At 41.5% G+C, this 26,919-nt stretch overlaps 1 protein-coding gene across 5 annotated transcripts; it reads right to left on the reverse strand.

Annotated features, from left to right (window-relative positions):
* Window positions 1–229: 229 nt before the first annotated feature.
* On the reverse strand, window positions 230–26,364 carry efr3a (EFR3 homolog A (S. cerevisiae)). 5 transcript variants are annotated; one of them, XM_088428760.1, is made up of 25 exons: window positions 25,843–26,364; window positions 18,338–18,414; window positions 17,965–18,092; window positions 17,401–17,551; window positions 15,391–15,512; window positions 14,882–15,031; window positions 13,278–13,424; window positions 11,370–11,448; window positions 10,290–10,425; window positions 9,599–9,670; window positions 8,688–8,855; window positions 8,507–8,621; window positions 7,494–7,545; window positions 6,833–7,005; window positions 6,157–6,232; window positions 5,880–6,041; window positions 5,679–5,810; window positions 5,174–5,241; window positions 4,948–5,075; window positions 4,636–4,686; window positions 3,495–3,580; window positions 2,802–2,850; window positions 2,622–2,725; window positions 2,488–2,537; window positions 230–2,422 (listed from the first exon to the last, which is right to left on the reverse strand). In XM_088428760.1, the coding sequence occupies exons 1-25, from the start codon at window positions 25,850–25,852 to the stop codon at window positions 2,317–2,319; spliced, it is 2,592 nt and encodes an 863-aa protein (XP_088284886.1). In that variant the 5' UTR covers window positions 25,853–26,364; the 3' UTR covers window positions 230–2,316. The 5 variants fall into 5 exon arrangements, with proteins under 5 accessions (XP_088284886.1, XP_088284885.1, XP_088284888.1 ...); XM_088428759.1 differs by lacking the exon at window positions 25,843–26,364 and adding an exon at window positions 22,394–22,433; XM_088428762.1 differs by lacking the exons at window positions 9,599–9,670; window positions 25,843–26,364 and adding an exon at window positions 22,394–22,433.
* Between the last annotated feature and the right edge of the window lie 555 nt (window positions 26,365–26,919).

Genomic DNA, 26,919 nt, shown 5'->3' on the forward strand with positions numbered 1-26,919 from the left:
GCAGATTGGCACGTGTAAAAGGTCAAAGGTTGAGAACCAATCAATGCATGGATTGAGTGGGGAGAAGGTGGGGGAAAAAAAAAGCATCAATTGCCAATGTTGTTGTTGCAACAACTTCTCGACGCAATTTAAATAAACAATCTAAATCAAAATAATGAACCTAGTGAGGAAGCGGTTATAAATATGGTTGCCCAAATGTAGCCATCAGTGAAAACACACTTTGTCACGCTAGACCGCGGAGAGAACTTTATTACCAGTAACAATAATGATTAGCCAACAAACAACAAATCACTTTCCAAGTGACTTCCTTAACGAAGATTCCACACTCAACGGCCACATACACACAAAAATGATTTGATCTGTTGAATTTTTTTCTTCCTGTGTGTCTCCATCTTTATTCTACTTGATCAGAAGATGAATGAGACAAGAAAATGCTGGGAGCGTTCTTGTGTAAAAAAATGCAGTTGAACGTTTTATACGGTCAATTAAAATGCAAAATTTTCCATAATCAATCAGGATTCATTCAAAACTATTCCGCTATCTCCCCTGGAGTCTCCGTAGCCCTGAGCGCCACCATACAGAACTTCTTAAAGGGCCAGACTTAAGCTGTGTTTATCATTTCTGTTGTCCCCTAAAGGTAGTTTGGAGACAACAGTGAATTCTCACTCCAGAGCTGAAGTTGCCGTCACGCATCGAACAAACTGGAGCCCGTCAAGTTCACAATGCAGCAGTTTTAATTCATTTTACACGTTCCTGACAAATGTCGATTGAGGTGGTAATGTAAGACGGCGCGCTATCTAGACCTGTGCATGTACGTTTGTAATTAGCGGACTAAAAACAGCACATTTGATCAGCAAATATAAAGAGTGACTTTTCGTCTAGTCGCAGAAACAGCATTAGCGTAAGTTAAGTACGTCAACACGTGACAACAGACTTTCTGTCTTCTGCAATAAAATCAAGTTGAAATTGGCAGGCGATGATAGAAAAATAGATCTAGTGCTAAAATGACATTCACAAAGTAAGACCGTTGCTTAGAAAAATCATCTCCCAATTTTTCGACTGCACTTGATAAAATACATTTGTGTGCATCATGCGTGCGGAGTGCGGTCGTCACGTTAAAAGTGACGTTGACATTCATTTCGAGGCCGGCTTTTATTCTGAAATCCTGCAGCTGTTCCACGACCAACTTCCTGTTATTTCACTCAAGTTTTATGCATTTACTTTCTAAAGATGCTCAGACTTGTTCCAAGTTCTTTCAAAGTTCTCTGAAGTCATTCGAGGTTCTTCAATGCGCAGTTCTTCATTTTTAGGAGATTAATAAAAAAAAATATTCCTTCAGGTCTTTAAATTATGTCACCAGGACAACCATTTTGTTTTAAGTTGTCAAATTTTTCCCCCAAAGGTCCTTAAAGGGACAGTGCGTAAGATTTAGAGCGTTTTTGATTATGGACTGCAGGTAGTGCTGCAGGTGCTGCATTTACCATTGTCCGTAGCTATAACAAACATGGCCGCCTCGGGAGAAGTGCCACCCCCCATGTAGTCTAATTTAACGATAACAAGACCTATTTATAGATCTCAAACATACTGTTGGTCATTAAGAACACAATCATTTGCAAGTTTTTGAAATTTACAATAATTTAATGTATTCCTTTTTAATGAAAAACAGTCTAAATCTTACACACTGTCCCTTTAAAAGCAAATTTCTTTGTTCGTTTGAGTCTTTGAACGCCATTGACAGCAAAAAAAAAAAATCTATAAATGCATTTTGGACAATTCTATCTGCACAGGATTTTTTAGAACTTCTTAATTCAGAAATAATGTCTTTTTAAAGGGGTTGGTCCTGGTTTTCGGATTTTTTTTACCGTTCCTGAAGCCTTCTTTCCTTTGAATTTATTGTGGATTCATCAAAAACCCGTCGCGCCAACAAACTCCAGTTCCTCAAGCATCTTTCCGACATGCTTTTCCTCCGCTTGTTTCACATGTGATTCAAAGCAACAAAGGAGATTGTTTTGCTCTCTTTCGCTAGCTGCCGCTGAACGCTTTTGTACCGTGCTCGCCAACAACAAAAATTGTTCAAGGGTACGCTTTTAAGTCTACCACAACATTGGAGTGGAAGCGCAGCCTGAGACGGTGACATGATAACGTCATCATGTGATTGCTGATGATTGTTTAGATATGAATGGATATTAGTGACAGATGAAGATTTTGGCTCACAAAGTCAACAGTAAAGTCAAGTGCAGATATTTTGCTATTTCGGTGCATTACCATGGTGATGAAAATTCGAGCGGTGTTTGCGTTTTGTGTGTGGACACGCACTCAGTAGACGCACAGGTCGGGAAACTTCATCTCATAGATGGGCACCGACTGGTGCTGGGTGTGGCCCGAGGACACCGATACCACTCCGGATGGACTTGGAGGGGGTCTGGAGGGACGGGCATCTCAGGTGATTAGCGCAATGTGAACATTGATTGATGTCGCCGCGCGTACCTGATGGTGAGTTCGAAGATGTGCGCCAGACGCTCGTGGAGCATGTTGGCCTACACACACGCACAATAGAAGTTAGGTGAGCTTTGGCGTCCCGAATAAATCCGTTGTCACAGTTTTCGCTCCTTGACGGGTACCTTGGACTCGCAGTGCGCCGCGATCTCCTCGAACGGCGCTTTCTGAAATTTCTCCATCACCTGACGACGACGCTCGCGCTCTTGATCCTCCAGGACACTCGTGTCTGACCGAAGCATACGCACACATACAATGAGAACGAGGTATTTACATTCTATGCAAATTTTTTTTTTTTTTTTTACCAATAGCTTTCTTCAGGGTCTCAAAGGTGATCTCCTCAGCCAGCTGTGACTAAACACACAAAGTTTTAATGTTAATGGTAGGTCAACAACAAAGTGTCCGTTATTAAGAGCAGCCTTCCATAAATGAAAATACAAGAATTCCAAATACTATAACAAAATGTCACTAAAATAACTGGCTAGCACAACAAAATATATGTATGTAGCTGTACCTCGAGATACAAGTTTAATTCATTCAATCGCAGACATGTTTAAGTACTGAAGTAATTGATTACTTTATGTACTTGAGTACTGATGTAATTGATTACTCTAGTTAATTAAGAGCTAAAGTGTTTACTTTGGGCCTTAAAGTACTAAAACTGATCACTTAATGTACTAGAATACTAAAGTAGTTGATTACTTTAAGCACTTAGTTTAGTTAGTAATACAGTACTTGTCGTCCTTTGAGAAGGTTAAAGAACATATGCTTGAGTACAGTGCAAAATGCAAAACTTACAACTTAGGTCATTTGCATCTCAATGCACAGCTGTTCTAACATATACTATGGTAATAATCCAAAAATAATGTCAACTAAATGAGTGTTTAATATCGATCCTCACGATTGTTCCCCTGGTGGTAAAAAAATGTCCACCAGGCAAACACGAGGCTAGCTGCTAGCGGGCTAATTTGCATAATTGGAGCAACTTGTGTACCGACCTTGTCCGGTTGGCTGCTGGCCAGGATGTCCACCTGCAGTGAGATGGTGTCCACAAAGCTCTTCCTCCTGGTTAGGCGCTCTTCATCTGTGGGAGGGACACCAGGTGGTTAACGCCAATCAGGACCGCAGACGCTAACGGTTGGCATTTTCTTTCCCATGACCAGAGACCAGAATGAATGGACCGATAGTCACGGAATTCGACGTTTTGGTTCAATAATTAGAACTTGTTCCTTTATAATTCTGTTTTGACCGAAGAACAATATATTTGTATTAGCTTTACAGACATTACAGGAAAAAATAGTTTTATAATTACTGTAGCAGTTGGTGCAAGTTGAATAAAAAAACGCTGGCTGAAGGTTTAGAAGGATTTTTTTTGTCCTAGGATAAAATGAAGCTACTGTATGAGGCCAGTACGAACAAACTAACACAAGCTAAAGGACTTCCTCTGAGCACAACATAAAAAAACAAAATTAAGTACTCACCGTGAGTCCACGCGAGCCACGGGGACGGGCGAGGACAAGCCGTGAGGCATGAGCGTCGTATACAGGAAGTGACTAAACAACACTGCAAAGCAGTGGTTCTCAAACTGGGGTATCGTATCGGTTTTTACTCAAGAATTGTGCTCATACTGATCTGAAGTGGCATTGAACATCCCTAAATCTAATTATACAGTAATTTGGTAATTGGTATATTTTTAAAATGTCCACAAAAAGATGCTTTACTATGAGGGTTTGTTTTTTTTGTTTTTTTTTTTGACTAATAACGACTCCAAACAATCGTTTGATGCTTTTGTTGACGGCTGAGACATTTTTCATTTGTTATTGCCAACCCAGCAAATGCAAAGTCAAGAAAACAAATGGTGGATTTAGAAAAAAAAAAAAAACAAACAATTATTCTTGTCAAGTCCTCTGTCTGGCAGCAACATAAAATATCAAAATATAATCCACTTTTGTCAAAGATGGATGCGACTGAACTGCCCCAACATGGCCTGTTATTTTTTTGCATGACCAATTTCAAATTAAGATTGTTAGGAGGGTTCTTGGAAGACTTTATTTCTGGAGCCCAAAAAGTTTGAGAACCCCTGATCTAACGGTCACGTAGGTGGTCTGTTGCTATGGTTACTACGGTTACTATGGTTACCTCTGGACGTCTGTTTGCACCTGTGCAGGATTTTTCCCACCGTGTAAAGCACTGACAGAAGAGGGAAACATCAAAGTCACTTGACACTTCTCAACAGGAACATTCCTGGACTTCCAGACGAGAAGACACAGAGCTCCAAATTTTTGAGCAGACGTTGTGGATGTTTAGACGTAACAACTAGTCGGGTAGAACTTTGATTGGGCCGATCGGATGAGAAAATGTGAGCAAACGGGAGAGCGATGTCAGTCCGGACTTTTTGAACTCTCAAAGCGAAAAAAGAGGAGGTCAAAAGTGAAGACGTGCGTTGGTTACCTGTGACCTGCGGCACGTATGGAACGTTGAGTCTGTCGGCGTTGTATCCGGCTCCCGCCAGACTCTCCGCCATGTCGGCGCTCTGGAAGAAGAGCGCCGCATCATCCTTGTCCAGGGATTCGGGAAGCCTGCACAAGCCACATTGAGTAATGGTGACATCATTGTCAAGAAAGAGGAGGAGCATTCAATGATGATCACAACAGAAAAGATGAAGAAGGAGTCTTACGAGCATTTGTCCCGGAAGACGTGCTCAGGGAGAAGATAAGGGGCGTCCATGTTCCGTAGCTCGATCACCTGAAAGTCCACAATACAACCAAATTATCAACCTAATTTAAATTTTAATTTGTTTGTTTTCCTAATTTAATTGTAAAAATATGAAAATGATGGTGATCTTTTAACATCATATTACAATGTTTTCAGATGTGGATGTCATTACCAGTCAGAAGTTGTATACACCCTCATAGTTAATTTACTTTTTTTTTTTTAATTTGTTGCTTTGTTTTAATAGGTTTTGCCTCTTGTCAAGCCACAGTTAAAAACAACAAACTTGTTCCTAACCTGTTTTGCCTGGATAAATATAAGTTAACGAAAAAGGTTGAAAAAAAAATTCAAATTCAATGTTTATATTTCTGTTTTTACGAGCGGTTCTGTGGGGACACAGTCAAAATGAATGAGTATTTAAGGTTCTCGACCCCCATCCATGCTGGTGTAAGTGCTGTAGGTATGCTGACCTTGCTAACGTGCTGGCAGAAGGCGGCGTTGGCGATCATTTGGCTGAGAAAATTCAGGTACGCCGCCACCAAGGCCAGTACGCCGCAACGCAGCCACATGGACAAATTCTCCTCGGTCGACAGAGCCATGTCCTACACATACCTCAGTTATTTCCAACGTGAACTCTGGCTTGAAACACAGTGCAATAAAGTGGCGTGTACCTGCAGCGCAACAGCGAGGCGCACAAGCTCGACAACAACGTCCTCGTTAGCCAGCTCAATGGTGAGAATGGCGAGCGTGGTAAAAAGCAGCTCGAAGTTCTTGTGAACGTTGTCATCCTCCTTGCAGCCCAAGTAGATGTGGCGGTAGAGTTGCTGGCCGTGCTGACAAACGCAACAGCGCCAGAACAGAGTCATTCTTTTAGTTTCCTTGGCGGCGATCAATGAATGATTTTTTGGGGGGGTTTCTGTGACAATGAACAAACAGATCATGATTTACCTTCTTCATGAAGGCCACGTCCTGCTTGGAAATCTTCTCCCGTTTGATCTTCAGAGCTGCCACGTTGGGGATGATCCTTGGCACAAACACAGTCCACGTTAGCATCTGCCATTTGTCCTTTTTAAGTTTAGAGTAAATAACATATGAATTTGTTCACCATCTAGCATGAAGCATTTTGCATTACATTTGTGTTCTATGGTATTTACAGTTTTAATGTTATTTATTGTTTTAACTGTTTTTGTATTCCTGATTTGAACTCCAAATACAGAACTAAAGGTTGTTAAAAAGTTGAGCCGAGCAACAAATACCTAGCATTATGTTGCATCTGGAAATTTGCAATCAGCATTAGTTAGCGCTACAATTAGCTTTATTTAGTCACCGATGTTTAAAAATTAGCATTAAGTGTTTAGCATCCAGCATTTAGCAATCAATCGGTAGCATTGTCCAGCATCGAATATTTGGAAATCCAGTACTGAATGTACAGCATTTAGCCATCAATCTATAGCATTGTTTACCAACTAGCATTTAGCATGTAGCAATACTTGGCACATTGAGCAACTACCGAAGAGCATTAATTAGCATCAAGCTTATAACATTTTGCATTGAAAAATGACCAAATTAGCCTTCAGCGCAAGTCAGCATTCCTGCCTATTACAACATGATGCGTCGGTGGCACCTGATGCCTCGGAGTTTGGCGCGGTTGTCGTGTCGGTCGATGATGTTGTGCAGGATCTCCAGCACCAGCTGACGCAGCTCGCTGTCTTCCATCAGAGAGATGGAGAAGAGTGGGTCCAGGAAGGGTGGCGGCAGAGCCCCGGACATCGACTTGGACTTGAAACCCGATGTCACCTGGAAACACCGTGCGGGAAGAGGCGGAAATCAAAGCAAGACGGGAACCAGAAGCTTAACTTATAAGTAGTACCTGCACTTCAGACTAGTACCTTCTCTTGAGACTCAAAACTACTATATTCTATATAAATAAAAAAACAAAACTTCTCTTTGTACCAAGTGCCTACCCTTGGGGCCCTGGTATTTACTGTAAACACAAGGAGAGTAGAATCTTCTCTTTTAGGACTAGACTATACTCTTAGGATAAGACCATTCTTTAGGGACTAGTACCTCCTCTATACTACAATGTATGTTACACTTACTACGGAAAAAAAAATAATTCTTGGGACAGGTACATTTTAACTGAACTAGAACCACAACAAAAAACTGGACTGGTTTTTGTTCACTCTGAATGACAACCACCTTTCGGGACTACACTCGAGATAGGAAGCTAATGTCGGGATGAAGTATAAAGTCGGATTTAAGTAGTATATCTTGTAATGACTGACCATGATGAGGGAGCTGAGCAACATGGTCTGGATCCTCTTGGTGCCTTGATGCCTGAAGCCATCAGCCCCGGAGGGTGAAAAACCAAACAAGAACAAGGTCAGCAGCTGCTGTGGCATCAGACAAACATCAGTGTTTGTGATGGGGTGGGTGCCGCAATGAGGGGATGGCAGGGGGTCTAATCCTGTTGCGAGGGGAGGATTTGCTGTTAGCACGTTTGCTGGATTAGCTTCCCTCCTTTTGGCCAGGACGCTGACACAGCAGGAGTCTGAGAGGGCGATTCAGGATAGCGGTTACAAGAACAGGGACTGTGTATGTGATGAGAAAGTGTGCATGTGTGGAAGTACTTAACTGTATATTCAGTTATTTTGATTTTTTATAAACGGTAGAAAACTGTAGGGAGCTATTTACCTGTTTAAGATTTCTTTTAACTTATAAAGACATGCTGATGTCCCCTGGAGATCCCTTGACTTTTTGTTAGATTTTTGCAACAAAAATGTATATTATATAATGTATATTATATATATAAACATGGCCGCCTCCGGAGAAGTGCCACCCCCCATGTATTATAATTTAATGATAACTAGACCTATGATTATATTTAAAAACATACTATTGGTCATTAAGAACTAATTGATTTGCAAGTTTTTGAAATTTACAATCATTTAATTAATTATTTTTTTTAATAAAAAACAGTCTTAAATCTAACACACTGTCCCTTTAAGGGTTGAATTCTTTTCCTACGAATAATCGGTATCAGCCCAGAAAAAAAAAAAAAAAATCCGATCTATCACTAGCTCATAGGTTTACACAGCCCTATTATCAGCACAACTGTATGTTTGCCAGCTATTGAAGGATGACACAGTAGGTTAAAGCCATACTGTTCAGATATTGCTTCGAAAAAAAAAAGTGAGCAGATAGGTGGATTAGACAAGCAAGTAAATAGATGAGATATGTACTGTAGGATTGTGGGTGGAGTAGCTGGCTTTGCAGTGTTGACTGGCTTGCTACTCACCCAATTTTGACTGTGTCAAGCGTGTGGCATGGCGTCCCATAAACGGGCACCTTGCCCATGATGAACATCATCACCTCAGCCCTCTGGTAGTCTGGCAGGTTACCCCCGAAGAATCCTGCCGGTGCCCAAGAAAAGCGCGTCACTGGCACATGCCAATACAGGAGAAGGAGCAAATTCGTACCGATGGTCTGAATGATGGCGTTTTGCACAATGCGCTCGTCGCTCTCCTTGCCGCGGCCCGACGAGGCGCTGCAAGCGGAGTTCCTGCGCGAGCTCTCGCCCAACTCCATGTCCACGCTCATGCGCAAGTGCTTAAGAAGCGTGTTGAACACCTCCAGCACCGTCGGGCCTAAATGCGAGCAAGCGGTCAGTTAGAGGCATGACGTACTTCAATGGGCGGATATGTTCGAAGATCACCACGGACACTCTCACAAACTACAACTGCACTTCTCCAAACTATGCTTGTACGTGCTAGCACACGCTACAACAGGGCTGGGCAATCTTTTGTGGTCTGGAGCCATATGTGAGTTTCAAAAATGGGACACACAACTAGCTCATGATACATGAAAGGTTTAATAAGTAATTAACCATATATTAATTGGCTTTCCATTTGTGACATTTCTCATGTATAATAGTTTGTTTAAACATAATACTTTATGCACGTGCATTTTATAACAGCATTAAAAAAAACATTTGAATCCGTTTAATCCCAAAAGGCATAATTGATGTTAATGTTTTGTTATTTTTTCTTAAAGAGTCCAGACAACCAATCCTAAGTAGTTATTTATATTATATTTCAATTATTTGGCTAAAGGAGGTTCTAAAAAATGGCTGATACAAAATGAATTTTGTAATAAAGTCATCTGTTACTTAAATTAAGAACTACATTGATTTACTACTTGATTACTTAATAATAGTGTGTGTACTCTTAAAAATACATAAATATGTCTTTGGCAATGAATAAATTAAGAATGAAAAAAGTCACCCAATTGAATAGCAGCAATGATCAGCAGACAATCAAAATCTGATTTTGCCCAGCCCTGCTACATGTTGATGTAAAATCTGTCCTGCTGGGGACGTTTGACGCCATACCGAGCCACAGGTTGGGAGGTGTGGCATATTCGCTGTCCGCTGCCTCCCCTGTTTTACACTCTTGGATGCTTCCTGGCCAGCAGACATTTTGTTTGTTTTGATAGAGGTGGTGAAACACACAGACAAACACACACAAAACCAGCAATGTGTGCAGAAGCACTAATGCGGTTAGACACTATTTGAATGGGTAGGGACCAGGCCGGCTTAACTATTAGAAAAATAATAATCCACATATAATTTATGCTCACTGTATACACACTAGCAAAAAACTAAACAGCAAAATTCTCTGAGGAAATAAAGCTCCCACCAAAAACAACAGATTGGCTTTCCCTCTTCCACCAAAATAAATATTAGAAAAAAAATATTGGGGAGAAACAAAACACACAACTAATAAAAAAGGTGATTGCACAAGGGCCAAACTGTCAGTGTGGTGGTCCTCTACACTGTATTTAGTCCCTTGTTAATTATTGGATTTAATCATAAGATTTGGATATGGGTGAAAGAATTGGTCATGGATGGATGGAGCGTGGCAAGATGAAGGTTTGTGAATGCTGACTCATTCGCTTCCAACGCCCAAATCACGTCAAAGGAATTTTGGGTGTCTGGGTCCACTCCGTGTCTTGATTCATCCAGAAGGAACATTTAATTAATTTATTTTTTTTCCGAGGATGAGCAGCTCGCCAAGACTCACCCACGGAGCCTTTGGCGGCGATGGCCACAGTCTCCAGCAGAACTTGCACGATGCCGGCGCGTACTCTGGGAGTGCTCTTGTTGTGGGTGTCCAGGTGGCCCAGGACCTGCTGGATGACGTGGTGAGAGTGCTGTGCCTGCAACAATGCCAGGAAAACAACACAGTCATTTTTGTAAAAAAATAAATAAATAAAAACATTAAAAAAAATAGTTGTCATTTGTTTTTTTTTAGAAAGAGTATGGCTACAGAATACATTCAAAAGTCAAACATTGTTTATTCGTAATTTCTAAGGTTTTCTTATTGAGTTAGTCTGCCAACGTTTCCCATAGTGGGAACAATAGGAAAAAGTCTACAACTCGCGGCCACTATTTGTCCACATATTTGCAACTACCAAAGAGAGTGAACCTGTTTTTCATATTGAATATTCATGAGAAAGCAGACAGTCTTCCTTGCCAGGCTTTTAAGGCTCACTAAAACAGGTTGAAAAACTCCTTTGTGGGTATTTCCCATCCAAATCATGTTGAAAACCCTAGTCAAAGGAAATTAAAGTTTCAAAGATAAAATTATGTTGTTGAATGGGGCATTCTATTTTATTAGAGAAACTATCATAGTCATTATTTCATGGAATTTAAAGAAATACAGCATAAATACTGAATTGGGGATGTCAAATTTCATCCACTTTGGTGTACCCTAATGAGCTCAGAAAGCATTCTGGAGAGCATCGATTCTTTTCATGAGTCAATTAGCAAAGCCACTGACACCTTTTACATCTTGGAGTATAGGTCTCTAACGTGTCTGAAAGCTGATTAAACCTCAAGTAATTAACTCAACAATCCATTGTCATCATAAAAGGAAGGTATTGTGTCGGCATATAATTATTGCACAAAGATTCTCCGGAGGGTTTTTTTTTTTTTCAATTTGTGCAAGTTGTGCCTGTTTAGTTTCTTATCGAATAATTCATTGCTGTTACTTTATTCTGATTATAATGCAATATATCTGGGGGCAAATATAGAGTCTGTTAGTTTAGATTTTTAGGCAGGTAGATGAAATAAGTAGAGGGGGATGGATGAGAAATCTGACCTGGATGGAGTACATGATGATCCTGAAGCAGGAAACAGCAAACTCATTGGGGTCCCACAGGTGATGGTTGTCCAGATGACTGCGGACGCAAAAGCGTCATGCGATTAATTCACGCGCGCTTCACAGGAAGTCGATGCAAGGTCACGCGCGACAGACGGCGGCCGACAGATTGGTCCACCGACATGCCCCCCACACCTCCCCGGATGGCAACCTAGCCATCACCCCCCTCCTCCCGGAGGCCGGCGCGTCTGCATGCCGCAGCTGCCACTTGCCTCCCGATGAGGAAGATGGCAGCTGGCGTAACGCCTTTCCCTCCCTGAGGTCTGCTGGTGTTATGCAGCAGTGGTCCTGGGGGGAGGGGGGTACCTGTCAATCATATGGACGTACCCTGATTGTCATGCTGAGCAAGGTTAATGCTAAATGAGCTTACCTTTCACAGTCTAGCCTTTTTGTTTTTTCGTGCATCTAACCTAAATCTGCTATTTTGATCTGAATTGGCCATTTAAGTCTCATGATAATATGTCTTTAAGTCCTTTAAAGATTAATTTATCTTACAGTTTGAAGATGCAGTCCCTTGGGCAGTTTCACTTTATGGCGTGAAATTTAGACATCTATCATAAGTACAGACACACAAAAAATGCATGAAAAAACAAAAAGTCTTGACAGCCTGCCAACACTGGGTGAAGTAAAAACTTTTTTTTTCCTTCAATCGTCCTAATGGACATCTTGATGGTGTCAATTGTGACTTGTAGCGCATGAAAAAAGCACAGCATCCCATTTTAAGAGGAAGGCATAAATCCTCAGTCAAGCTGCAGTCCAACGTGACGTCAATGTGAAGTTCCCCCAAACCCTCCTCCTCCTTCCCCCATGATGAACCCCAGTGCTTCTATTTATAGCAACAATCCTCCCCCTGCGGGAGGAGATGAATCCTGGCTAGTGACACCACAAGAGAGAAAAAGAGAGAAGCCGTGCAGTCATTAAGATTCGGCCGCTCAACACAACGCCGACACTGACCACTGGAGGGCACAAGACCCCCTTGGACCCCCTCCCCCCAAAGGAATGCAAGCAAGATCGAGAGTCAACCTTGAGATCAGCATGTGATTAACGAGTGATCATTAATAAGGCGGTCAGACATTTGCTTGATGGATTGAAAATGAACAATAAACATGCAACTAATAACTCAATAGTTCTCACTTTACATGACATGCAATACGACGCAAACTAATGGGTACGAGGCCAATCCATTGATTGCATGCGTGTGTGTGTTTTACATCAGCGGTTCTCAAATGGCAGTACGTGTACACCTGAGGGTATGTGAAGGTAATTCAAAGAGGTTTTCTGCAGGTATCAACAATCTAATTTAATGTTTTTAATGCTGTGTCAGGAACACTACAGCTTTCTTTTCAAATTAAGAGCAAAGTAAATGGAACATGAAGCAACTTCTTGCTTGTGTTATTGTGATTGCTTTGCAAAACCGTGTATGCGTTTATATGGATATGCATTGTCATTAGCAACACATTTTTTCCATCAGAAAAGCAAGAACTAAAACCGATGATGTTACACATTCTATCTGTTTTAAATCTTGTTTTGTCTTTATTCCCTCCTTTCAAATTGACTTTGCGGTGGTTAGGGAGTCGTGGCTGGTAAAAATATTTCACAGGGGGTTAGTTTACTTGTGCTTGTACTTTATGCAATTGTACTTGATGTGTACATTTTTGTGAATAGCATTTGTGCGCGCAGATTACAAGTGTGTAATTTGAATGCATCTGTGCGTATAACTAATTCAAGCACTGTAGCTTGAATATGTGTTGCTTACAAGTGTAATTAAAGGGGAGGTCAACCCCAGAATTTTGTTCAAAATATTACTGTATTTTCTATGCAACCCCAGTAGCCTGTGTATTTACTCACACAAGCACGGGTCTGACGGCATTGTTCATGTTTCCATAGGCGGCGCGTCCCAGCAGTTCTCTGAAGCAGCTCTCGGCCAACGTGGACGGGTTCTCGTCGCCGTCTTGCCCGGACACACAAGGTGTGCTCGGATGTCCCGCACCCACCCTGACAGACACAAAAACGATTTTTGCCTTTAATTCCCTTGAAAGGAATAGAACCTGACATCTGCCCACTGAAAAGTGCGTGAGATCATTAGGCGGCTACAAGGATCCAATGGAATAGGACGCTATTAAAAATGGCATAGAGAGGTGGTGCGGGGTCAATCTGAGCCGGATAATTGGACACCGGCGACATGTGGAGATGCTCTAGTTGCAACAGAGCTCCTAGCGCAGAAAAATAATAATCCTTACCCGGGGAAAAGCTGCCAAAGCAGGGAGACGAAAAAGGAAGGAAAATGTCTGACCAGGTCTAAAAATAGAATTATGTTGACATGGAAACAACTCCAGCAAGATGGTGAAAAGAAACTAACTCAGTACATCCATATCTTAAATCAACTTTCTCCATTGAAATGACTGGAAATCTCATTAGCCTGTTCCGGCATTACCCAACACAAAATCGTCACGACGTGCTTAATAATGTTTAAAAATAGCAGCACCGTAAAATTGGAATTTATTATAAAAAAAGAATGTGAGAAGTCGCCTTTTAGTTCAACAAAAAAAAAGAGATGAACAGTTTTTCTATTCATGCATCGATAGAACGCGCAGCCTTATGGTGGGCCCGTCTTGACCACCTGGGGGCAGTAAAAGACAGCCAGATACACAATTTATTACCTTGATTAGCGGTTCTCAAATGGGGGTAAGAGTACCCGTAGGGGTACGTGAAGGCCGTTCAGGGGGAAGGTGAGATTTTAATAAGGTTTTGTGCAGATATCAGCAAATCTAATACAATGCTTCAAATGCTATGGCGGGAGCAGTGCATTTTCTTTTCAATTTAAGAGCAAATTAATTGGAACATAAACCTCCTTACCACTAAATTGTGTAATAGTGACTCCTTTGCCAAATGTTGTACGCCTTTACTTTGTTAAGTCTTATACATTGTCACGTTGTCATTAGTGGAACAATTTAAACACAAACCAGAAGTAAAACGGATGACGTTACATGATATGTTTTCTGGAGTTCCTGCAAAGAATACGCCTAAAGATACCACAATGAACGTAGATCCAAAAATGCGTAAATCAGACAGGGCTGACAGCATCCTGCTTTAGGTTATTTTTTTCCATCCAAAAGCGCTTTGCACTGGCTAGGTGGTTCTTAGCTGAAAAAAAAATATTTCACAGGCAGTACATCACTGAAAAAAGGTTAAGAACCACTGGCCTACTTGCAGCAGACGATCATATTGTAGTGGGGCGTGTCCTGCCTTGAACTCAAGTGGGATTCATACTGCCTGAAGTCCTTTTTCAGATCATCAGAATGGCATTAATTATAGTTCTTTGCAGAGGCTACAGAACGTATGAACATGAGTGCCATTTTATCAACAGTGTGCATGCACTTGCACTTTTAAGTCAGGTCGCTCGTATCTCGAGGTGCCAGCGTAGGGTGTTTAAATGTGATATGTTTTGTTACCTTTCCATTTCGTCAGCATCCTGCATGTTGAAGAGCATGGACGGGATGAGTTTGTCCATGTGCTGTGGTTCCCAAATAATAGCCTGCAGCTCATCATTGACTGTCTTTCGGACCACCCCCTGCAAACCCTTGATGCCCGCCACACGGATCCTGAGGTCAACGCATAAAAAAAATATTTGGGGTCAGCATTATCTCCAACATAACAGACATCTATACAACTATTGCTACATATCGAAACAAATTGTAATTAAATTAAACAAAGCCTTCAACTTGAAAAGGTTTTATACCATCTTATCTTATGCCATTAATATCTATACATTTACATGACATTTGAGGACTGTATTTCTCATCATACCTATAATCTATTTGTATATATCTAGATTGACATTCACACATTTGTATACAACATATAATTTATAGGTATCTACCTATAGTCAAGTTCAATAGGCATAAAAGTACAAGTAAAATATTCATTAGTTGAGGGATGGCCTGCGACCCAAGGGACCAACCTAGTCCTGGTGTCCGGGTCTTCATGGGTGGAGTGGCACATGGCGCTGAACTGAGACACGAAGAAGTCATATCTGCGGTGGTAAGATGGGGTATCCTCTTCAATGTTGGCAAACTTCACAAACTGGGCGCAGGGGGAAAAATGAATAATAATCATCAGCTACAGCTTGACATGGAACACCACTAGCATCGTTGGCACTGTTATGGCCATAATGAGAATTAGCAGCTGTTAGAGGTCCCTAGTGGTGGTCGTTGGCAGTTGTTAGACGTCTCTAGTGGTTGCTGGCGTTTTTTTTTTTCCGTGTTTATTATCTGCTGTGGGTCATTTATGGTCGTTAGTGCTTTACAGCTGTAGAAGTGGTTAGTGGTCGTTAGCTGTTGTTAGTGGCCCTTTAGTTGTTAGCAATCATTAGTGGTTATTAGCTGTTGTCAAATATTAGAGATCATTCCAGGTTAGTAGTCGTTTCGGTTAATCACCATTTTGGGCTGTTGTTATCTGTCATTAACACTCAGGAGTGGATGTTAGCTGTCGCTAAGTTTCTTAATACATACTCACACACACACACACGTATATATTCTATATATACATATAGACATATAGAGTATACTGTATGTGTGTGTTTAGTGATAGCAGAAGAGCCATACAGAACAATATATAAATAACTGCTATGCCTAATGAGCAGCTTTCAAGTCACCCTCTTTTTCTTTTTCCTGCACTGTGACGCATCAATGAGCCCACACAAACTACGCAGGCACACACACACGCACGCACACACACACGGTCGAAGCACACGCTACACGGCAGACGTGGCCGCTTTGTGGGGAAAATGTCATTAGCCCAAGAGTGAACCCCCAGGCGCCATCCAGCCTCCAACCTGCCCGCTTCTCCATCAGCCTCCAAATACCACCGACAAATAAGAAAAAAGACCACTCGCCAAAGAAAAGAGCAGTCATAAATAAAAATCACACTGGTAAATAATGCAGCTCAGCCTCCTGCTATGCTGAACCGCCCACAATGGAGCAGGCAAACGAAAAAAAATTTAAATGAAAGGAGAGATTTTGCGCAGCACGCCTGCCTCACCGTCGGAATATCTGGGTTTTAATCTGTGTGGCGTTTGCACATTCGGTCAGCGCTATTGCTCATTATTCCTGCCCGGACACTGACTGGTGAACAGTCCATGATTTTTCTGTCGCCTGATGTTTACTGGCTACTGTCTCCCAATGCATTGTTTGTCCATTGTCTGGACTTTGACAGATGACCAGTCTATTGTTTGTCTGTATCTGCTCTGTAAACGAATTGATAACTGGTCCAATTGTTTCTGGTCTGAGAGTGACTGGTTACCAGTAAATTATCTGTCTTTTGTGGCCTAACCCTGAGTGGGGACAAGTCAATTGTTTGTGTATATATTATGACATTGACTGGTAGCCAGTGGACAGTTATATGGAGACTAGTTTTTTTTAATTCTGGAAAGCAGATAAAATGTCAGTCTGTCCATTTATTCTCCTTCTTTTGCATTGACCTTGAATGGTGTGTGAAGGTGGCGGCGCGTCTGACATTTGCTGGCGGCTCTCGCCGGCTCATTATAATCATAATAATAATTAGCCACGTGTTCCCTGGGATGTGATAAAAGCCATTTTCAGTGGCAGCGTTACGTTCAATTAGCTGCCTAAGCGCTAACGTGCGCCTGCAGGCTAACTGGTCGCCGCCTTTATTTTTCAAAAAGGCCACAAAAACTCAAAAGCTGTTTTGCATTTAGTTCTGATAAGCTACATGGCTGAAGAGGACTTTAAAAGGACTACTAATGGTACCTTGACTTAAAAGCACCATTTTTTATTCAAGTGATTTGTTTAGAGAACTCATTCACTGCGAGCCGTAAATAAAGCAGGAAACAATGATTGTTTCCTTCATATATACTGAATGAAAGATTCTCTTCTTATATCAGGAAAAAAATAATTATCCATTTATTATGCATTGCATAATATTCCCTATCTTATATGCATAGATGTCTCACCGAGTTGGTTCCTAGAACCTGCAGGTCCGGTTCTCTGGACTCCAGTAGCTTCGCCACCATGTGCAGGAAGCTCTCCACAAATGGTTTGATGCTCTGTGAGTGGCAAGCCATGAGTAGCTGATCCAAAGCCTCCATGGCAATCACCACGTTCCTAAGCAGACACACATATTGGTTTTAGCTTAAAAAACAAAACAAAAACAAAAACAAAAAAACCTTCACATACAAGGAGAAATGGCAGAGGAGAGGCTAGCAAGCTAATCAGCTCAGAAAATACCTAAAAAAAAAGTATCAATGTCACTAATATGACAGTATCATAATGGCAATACAGCTCTGACATGGTGCTAACAAGACTAACATGGTTAGTTGGCCTATAACTGGCCAAAGAAAATGCAGTTCCATAATGCTAGCATGATGCTAACACGCAGGACATGTTTGTTTTTATTCAGGCTACAACCGTAGATCCCGTTTGCTCGAGTGCACTCTGACTGAAAAACATTCTTTCGCTGTAATCTCTTGAAAGGTCAATAGCCCATGCTAACACGCAGCATAGCCTATGTGACTCACCCGTAGCGATGGCGCACCACATCGCGGCTGAGGCGCTCTGCTAGGTATGCCCCAATGCGGTCCAGCTTCTCCGGAGCAGATACAGCGTAAAAGGTCAGCTTCTCCATATCTGACTTACTCAGACCGTCCTGAACCAGGCACAATAACACAAAATGATAATAATGCAACATGATAGGAGGTGGAAGGAGAGTAGAGATCAGTCTGACCTGGTCACACGACTATAAAAAAGTTTAAGCCCATGAACTTCCTTTTAAAAGAAAATCCTTACATTTTGGAATTTTCCTTTAATTGGACTGATTGGAAAGCAGAGCTAGCTTATGAGCTAGCTTAGGTGTTAGCTTCACTGCAATTTTAAAAGCAAGCGTAATATCACCTTGGGGTCCTCGGGGAAGATGTTATCCACCAGACGTTTGTAGCGAGGCCGCAACGGCCCGCAGCAGCCGCACACTCCTGCAACACAACAGATTGTTAGCATGTTAGCTTAAAGGCAGCTAGCTTTAAAACTTCATTCATCCACTTTCTGACATTCTTATTATCATCGTGTAAGGGTGAGATACATCAGATAACTTCAGGCAAGAGGCAAGTTACACTCTGGACTGGTCGCCAGTTTGTTTATCATTACTGTGTGCATTGTGCCATTGACAGGCAGCCAAACTATAAAACCCCTGCCATTGACCGGCAACTGGTCCACACCTCATCCAAATTCAGTAGAGATAGATTCCAGCACACGTAAACACAACAACCATGCTCTAGAAAATTTATGGCTGTGTTGTGGTGTCCTTGTCATGGGATGTGTATTTTGGATCACGTTTGAAGCAGCGACCACTCTTTTCTGGGATGACATCCATGCGAACCCGCCATCCATCATGCCGAACCAAAGTCACCACCTGCATCTAATGAACGTCTTTGTTACCCAGAGGCCTTTGCACTTACTCACCTGGCGGGTTGTCCCCCAAGTGCTTACTACAACGGACTCAAATTGGCTGCCTTTGGTTGTCATGGCAACAGAGCCAGCATTCAAAATATTGATTAGAGCACTTCAGAACCAGACGTTTGATCGCTTTTACTTTGTCCACAATTCTTTCAACCCCTCTTGTGACTAGTTTCCAAAAAAAAAAAACATCATGAAAAGAGTGCTATCAAATGAAAATAAATATTAAGACCTAACAGATTCATTAGATGGCCAATTTTAATGACCAAGTTGAGGTTTTCCAAAATAAAAGAAGAAATAATCCTAAAAAATGGGTGTCATTGTTTAAATACCAATATATAATTATTCTCTGGAAACAGTAAATGCTGTTTGTTTTAAAATGCTGTAAAAGATGTTGTCACATGTTCTATCTGCTGAAGTTGTTGAATAAAATACCACTGCAAATGTAGTACCAACGTTTAATAAATAAGACATACCACCAAGACAAATGTAAAGCATTCAACAAATTGTGCATCATAACTTAATGCTTCATTAGAAGTGTTTGGGCTACTCCTGGTGTTTCCGCCTTGGCCAACAGGAGGCAGTCATAAAGACAAACTAAGAAGATTTAAAATCGTCCAAACAATTGCTGTATGTGTGTTGCATCTCTCCACCAAAGACAAATTGATACATTTCTCGAAATGTTGAGCACAATACAATGCTAGGATATAACATTTAAAAATGTCAGGATTCAATTCACACCTTCATTTTCTGACAGCCTTAAAGACAACGAACCAGCCGAAATTGAGCCAAAACATCCCGATTTTGTCATCTGATGGAAAAACATTTCATCCGACCTACCAGATTTCAGCAGCGCTTGATTCGAGTGTGTATATCTGAAAGTTTGGTCCGCTTCGGCGCTAGGAACCCGTCCGTACACCCTCCACACATCGGCGTGCAATCGCACACAGAAAGACGACATGCTGGTGACCGGTCGCAGACAACGTTTCTTTGTGACCGACGGAAGAGTGCTTGCAATGGCCGCACACTGGCATCACGTCATTATATGCACGACTACATGGTTCAGCTTTCAAGCTTTTGAAAAGGCGATGCCGCGGGTCGCAAGCTGAGACGAGACGGCAGGAGTCAGGTTGCTTCCATACAAGAAAGACGACACAAGGTGAGCATGGGTTATGCGCTTCATAGGAGAAACGTGGCCTACGGTGTCCACTGGGACAATCAAAGACTGTTGCAGTTTACATCCAGCAGTCAATCATCCTTTCCCTGCTCCTTGAGGACTACTGTGGGGGGAATACTTTGCGCTAAGCTAATTTGCTCAACAGTGGCGAGTAATCAACGACAAACAGTAAATTAGCAGGTAAATCAAATGTGCATTTTAGTCAGCAACTCCAGAAAGTAGTGTAACATCATCTGTGTTATTTCTGGCTCGTATGCCGTAAAATGGTCTCACTAATGACAAGGCTGATATTGATCACAATGTTGCTTCATTTTCCAATGAATTTGCTCTTAATTTGAAAAGAAAAACATATAGTTGCTGTCCAGGATAGTCCAGTGTGGGCCAAAAGTTCACCATGTGAAGCTAACTGTAATCGTCGCTATTGGTATCGGCTGCAAAATGCCAGTGCAATGATCAATGGGTGTACAAATGGAACAATAAAAAAAAAAGTTACAGCTCCTTTCACATAATTGTGTGTTTTGTTTTTTTTTAACTGGCTATCATTAGATGGAAACCAAATTAAGTGTTCACCATGCGTATCAGTGTAGAAAATGTGCTGCATATAGTATGCATTCCATGGTTGGATTCACTTTGATGGCCGCTGCCTGATGTGGTCCCTGCCGTGGAATATCATTTCAAAATCGATACGAATCCTCTTCTGACATATGAAAATGATTTTTCGACACAACACACATGTACACGCGCACGCACATGCAGACTAGACAGATAAAGGTGTGTCAAGACGCAGGAGATTAGAAGAGCTTCTATGTGAATTCTGCAACCTTTGAAGAGGAAGACAAGGTAGACGCTATACTTGGCAGTCAGTATGGATGACATGCACACGGGCACACATGCTAGCTCCCCATTGTGAGACGGGATGTCTCATCTGCACATGAGAAGGTGTCAGATGATGTCATCTGCTTTGCGCAACTCAGGAAGGGAACACTGTTGTAGAATTCAGATCAAGAATTCAAGGCGTCCGCGCTTCATTATGATTGAATAGCAGGAGGAAGTGGTAAACGAAAGTTTGGTGTTTCCAGGAGGAGGAAGAAGAAAAAAGGAGATTCCACAGTGGAGCTAACGGGATGTCCAATTGAGGAATGCCTCCAAAGAAAAAAAAGGGACAGATGACAAGGAGGTAGAAGACATTTGAGCAAGTAACAAATGAAAAGTAGGAAGGTGATGAAGAACAGAAAAGGAAGGATGATGCAGTGAAAGGATGAAAAGGAAAAAATGAGGAAAGGATACACAAATGGAAGCAAAGGAAGCAAGACAAGAAGGATGCACAAGGGGCAAGGATATAGGAAAAAAATGTGAAAAAAAGAAGAGACAAAGGAGAAAGAAACGAGACAGAATGAAAGCAAAGTGAGGAAGGAAGGAAGGAAGGAAGGAAGGAAGGAAGGAAGGAAGGAAGGAAGGAAGGAAGGAAGGAAGGAAGGAAGGAAGGAATTGGTGTAAGAATGGAATACAAGTATGTAAGGAATGAAAAGAGTGCAAGTACAGAAGATAAAAGATGCAGGAGTGGAAGGAAAGGAGACAAGGACATTAAAACAAAAAAGTATGGAGATGTCACGTGAGGATGGAAAGAAAGAAAGTGATGGAAAGAGTTAAGAAAAGGCGGTGCGTGAAAAAGAACAACCCAGCTCATAACGAGGCTGCTCTTCTTCCTATCGTCCATTTTGTCTCAGCCTCCTCATCTGTCGCCCTGTTCACTCAAAATCTTTCAGCCCAGTAAATGTTGCAAATTTAGTGTGTGTGCGTGTGTGTGTGTGTGTGTGTGCGTGTTTAGTCAACTGCTGTGCAGAAGCTCTTTTCTTCCTTTAAAGACCAAGTTTGGATATTCAACTAGATACTTGTGTGTGTGTGTGAGTGCATGAGTACGTGTGTGACAGAAGTGGGTGGGACTTAACCAGGCATGAAAGACAAGCTCAATGTCCTCTGACGCTTCAGGCTTTCTGCCAATCAAACATCTGCTGGCCTGTAGCACCAACATGAGTGCACTGTACTCACAGACTAGCACTTCCACACACACATACCGACACATGCGCACACACACACACACCTGCTGTGACCTCATCAGTCTGCACCCTCACTTTCATTGGTAGTAGCACCTGTCCAGCTTCTGTATGCTTGCGTTTGATTGGCCAGTGAGCTCAATAGTTGCCAACCGCCATGCCAGCTTCAAAACTAAGACTTAAACCGCGGTTCTCTCAACATACACACACAAACGCACACACAAACGTCCGCGAGCATGCACCGGTGGTAGCAAAGTAGCTTTCTACCTGACTCGTTGCTCTCAGAGTCCATCTTGGAGGAGATGAAGCGGAGCCTCGCCTGTCAGATGGACATTGATGTCTGTCTCTCGCTCTCTCCGCTGTTTGTAATGTGACTGGCCCTCGCTCGCCCACTCCCTCTCTGACCTTGCAGTGTTTCCCCTCAGCACGCTGCAGGTGAAGCTGCAGTGCTACACGAATTTGCTAACATGCTCAAAAGGCGCGACTGGCCCACCGACAACACGCAAAACGCGCGCGCGCACACACATACGCACGCACTGAGCGTGTGTTGTTTTAATCATCCTAATGGAGCGCAATTATGCCGACTGAGCAGACTCTGCACAGTGGCGCGGTTGTAACTGCAGGACTGCAGCTGGGCCTCACTGATACAGTAGCAGGATAATGAGTGCAGACAATGCACACATGATGCTAACCAGGTGTGCAGAAGAGTCGTCTTCATGAAAAGACTTAAAAGTTAACAACGATAAATTCACTTTGTTGCCTTGGAAAAGTCCATTTATCTTGATGCTAACACACAATAAAAATGTAACAGATGGACTAGCAAATCAGTGTTGTAGTTTTAATCATTTCGGTAAAATACGGTACTACCTGGATACAGATAATTTAACAAATACGAACTATTTTAGGATTGTGTAATCTGTCGACTATTTTTCGGATTATCAATGAATCTGTAGCATTAAAAGAGCAGAAAAAAAATGTAGATTTTCCCAAAATACTGCTACATGAAATGATATCCCATGTTTAAATTCACAGCATTTACATTCAGCTTTGGCTTTTTATCATTCTAATGCAAGTGTCCACAGAAACTGCAATGTCAAGTTACCTCACATATTAAAAGAACTTGGGCAAATTTTGGCAAAAAATGAATGCCATTTCCATTCATTTTCACTGGGAAAGATGATTTGATGTTTTTTTTTAAGTTATGAGTGTGGTCATGTATTAAACGGCACTCGTATCTGAAGGCAGCAGCCTCGCTCGAAGGCGACGTTCCTTCCGTGAAGCCGTTTCCATTAGCGCCCGCTGACTGCTTGCGTGGTGGCTGCGGGTTTGTCTTCCATAATGACTTAATTGAAGTGGTTAACACTTTGAGGATAATGAGCGCCTCTAGAGCGCAACATGCGTTACTTTATTAATAGCACTCGTCATCTACTTCCAGTCTCGGAGGCTCAAAATAATTAGGACATGGAGGCCGCCCGCTTGAATCATCGTAGGAAGCGTGAGAAGCATCAAAACTCATAAAATCTCATATGCACTTAAATCACAGGTGTAGGAAACATGGAGGCAACATTTTTGACTGGGAAACTCATTTGGATCTACTTGCAAATATGTTCAAATGAAATTACAAGTGCGTTTGAACATATGCTGCACCATAACGGGGTAAAAAAAAATGATGTTCAAGAGTTTTTCCCACAAACGTTTCAACATAATTGAAAACATGGTAGAATGTACTTTTAAATACATTCCAACGTATACGGTCCAACACTTGTAAATACCTTTAAATGAGTTTTTTAGTAGCTCCACACTTTTGATCAAAATAACATTTATGTGATAATATTTATGAATAAACAATGGTTTCTTATTTTTTGAACACACTGGTATAATGTAGGCCAGATGCCTAAAATGTGTTGGTTTTTTTTTTTTTTTTTTTAGCACAAGCCAAAATTCTGTGGCATATAGTAAATAATGCTAGATTTTTTGCATTCAGTCTTCAAGAATGTTAGGACGTATTTGTAAATTCCGAATATATTTGCACTATCAATTAAAAGTATTTGTAAGTAGGTTTAAATGAGTTTGCCTGTCAGAAATGTTTACTCCACATCAGCAGCTACACTCTTTCACACATATGCAAAATAAATAAATGAAAAAGCACATTTTTCCCACCACAAAAAAAAAAAAAAAAAAAACTTGAATCCACTGAAACCCAGTGTGCCATTTTCAAATTTCTTGGTGCAGATTATTTTCTGGTTAGGTCTATCAACACAAGGTTGAAAACATTGCACTACTCAATGTCAGTGACTTTTACAAAAAATGAATACAATGTGTTTTCCATAATACTGTACAATCCCTTCCAAAACATTTGTTTGAGGTTTGGATCACCGGCTGGGGAATCCTGTGAGCCTTGCCAAGTCTCTACCTACACCTGTTCTAAATTTAGCCATTCTGCAGCTTTCCCAGACACTAATCCGCATCCTTGAAATCAATGGCGACAGCTTTCTGGTTACTGGCGGGTCACACAGGTGTGCTCCTGGGGGGAGTTCACCGCTCAACATTCGAAACAGCTGTCTGAGTTTAGCAAAGTGTCAATCAACCGCTGTCACAACGTTAGTCCTTGACTGTGTGACCAGGAGGGGTGTCAAAAAACACTGCCATGGCCTGGCTTGTTAATCGGCTTTATTTTTGCTGTATTTTCTCAATATTATTATTGTTTTGCTAGAACAGTGGTTCTAAAAATTATTACACCATGTACAGCCTAAAAAATACTTAGCTTTCTAAGTACCGCCAAAATGAGCAAACTTTAAAGTACAGTACCATAGTGTTCATCAAATATTTTATATTTCATATTGTATGTCACTAGTTTGAAAACAATGTTTAGAGAAATATGAAAACAAAATGCACCGTTATGACTTAATTTAAAACGTATTGCACATAAATGTTAAATACTAATTTACTTGAAAAGTTAAAAAAAAAAAAAAAAAATCAATCAAATTGCAGCATCGATGAAAAGTAAAATGTGGACTTTCCACGATTTTTTTTTAAAAAGTCCCATTTCTGATCGCTAGAATGTTATTTTTGTTTTTGTTGTTTCGTGGTGGTGGTTGGCTTTAGAACGACATCATGAAGAGAGGATGGCAGCCACACAGTGAGAGGCGGGGTTTCAGTGAACACGTCCTTTCACTTCCTGGTCAGAAATTTAGCTATGAAAAAAACTAATATTTTATCATAAATGTGACATTAATATCCCAATGCGCCAAAAGTAACATTGCATCATTTATATGCATATACTTAACAGTGTAAAGCTTAAAATACCATATAGGTCCTATAGCACATTACACCTTCAAAACAGAGTAGGACAACATGAGAAACTGTCTAGTCCTGATCTCTTTGTATTTTCATATATTGTGGGTAGATTTGGAACTTACTCTGCTTTAAAACATGTGTTTTTGTAAAGTTTGAGTCAGTTTAAAACCTGTTTAACATGTAAATAGATTGAAAAAATCTTCACATAGCAGTTACATCGCGGTTATTTACGAATCGCGGAGGGTCTAGAAGCCATCCCCCGCATTAAAGCGGGGATCATTTGTTGTCAAAACACACCCTGACCAAACGACCGCGGGGCACTAAACGCACCACGAATATTTGCTCTTAAACTTGTTATCGTCGGCGTCTACGTCACAGGTGTTCATCGACATTGCAGTCAAACATTTTAATTTTCTTACCTGCTGGCATGCTGGCGATTTGCAAGTGCCGCAGTGGCTGAGTGGGCAGCTAGTTAGTTAGCTTCCATATCTCTACTGCCACCTGGTATCGGAATGGCGACCACTTCCGCGTCCTGACGCACCCGTCCGTGAAAGTCAGAAAGACAGCGAGTCCCAGACAGCGCAGAACCCACCGGCGTCGGCACTATAACCCGAACCCGTTCTAGAACGGGTAGCCTGCCGAGTGGCCGGTGAACGATTAGCTGCTCGAGCTAACGTCCGCGCACCAACCACCGCGAATCTCCGAGGGGGAGAGGGAGACCTGAGGACGCTCAAAAGACGTCGGCCTTCCCTCAGACTTTCTTCTCGTTTTGAGCACAGCACGGAAGTGTTCAGTCTATGAACAGAATACGAAACAAAAAGAGGAAAAGAAACGGAAACAGAACCCCTCCTGCTGTCACTCTTGGAATGTACGTCCCCCAAGTGACACTCAAACAACCGAGGATCCGTGAAGGCACCATGATGGAACGCTGATCCATCAGGTGTGTGGAGCTCGCGCGCGTGCACGAGATAACGGTAAGATGACGTCACTTCTTGACCTCCTACGCTCTTTCTTGGCTATTCGTTAACATTTATCACATCATTTGTTGATTTCGTGATTGACCAAGAGAAAAAATATATACACTGTATGTATCTTTTAATTCGAACAGAAAAGTACCGATTTGCAAATGTTTAAATATACATGCTTGCTAATACGTTTGTACATATCTATATCCGTTCAAATAAACGTAATTGCAATTGTCTGAAATGAAAAACAAAAGTAACTTTGTCCTCAAGTATTTCTTTCAAGAAATTTGCATAATGTGTTGTTGTTTTTTTTTCTCACATAACACTAGTATTGAGGCTAACTATGCAGCATGTGACTGAAAATAACACCACGCAGCGCTGATTTGAGTGTGAGAAAGTCGGTTGTGCTTTTTAAGCTCTTAAAGACCTTTTGGACTTAAGACCGATTAGGGGATTGGACATGTCTCTTCAAGGCAAAATAATTGACATCTGTCAGCAATGCTGACCACAGTAAATACTTATTTCGGTTAT

Source organism: Hippichthys cyanospilos, chromosome 12, assembly GCF_059441005.1.
Source record: "Hippichthys cyanospilos isolate Australia breed blue-spotted pipefish chromosome 12, RoL_Hcya_1.0, whole genome shotgun sequence".
Lineage (NCBI taxonomy): Eukaryota > Metazoa > Chordata > Actinopteri > Syngnathiformes > Syngnathidae > Hippichthys > Hippichthys cyanospilos.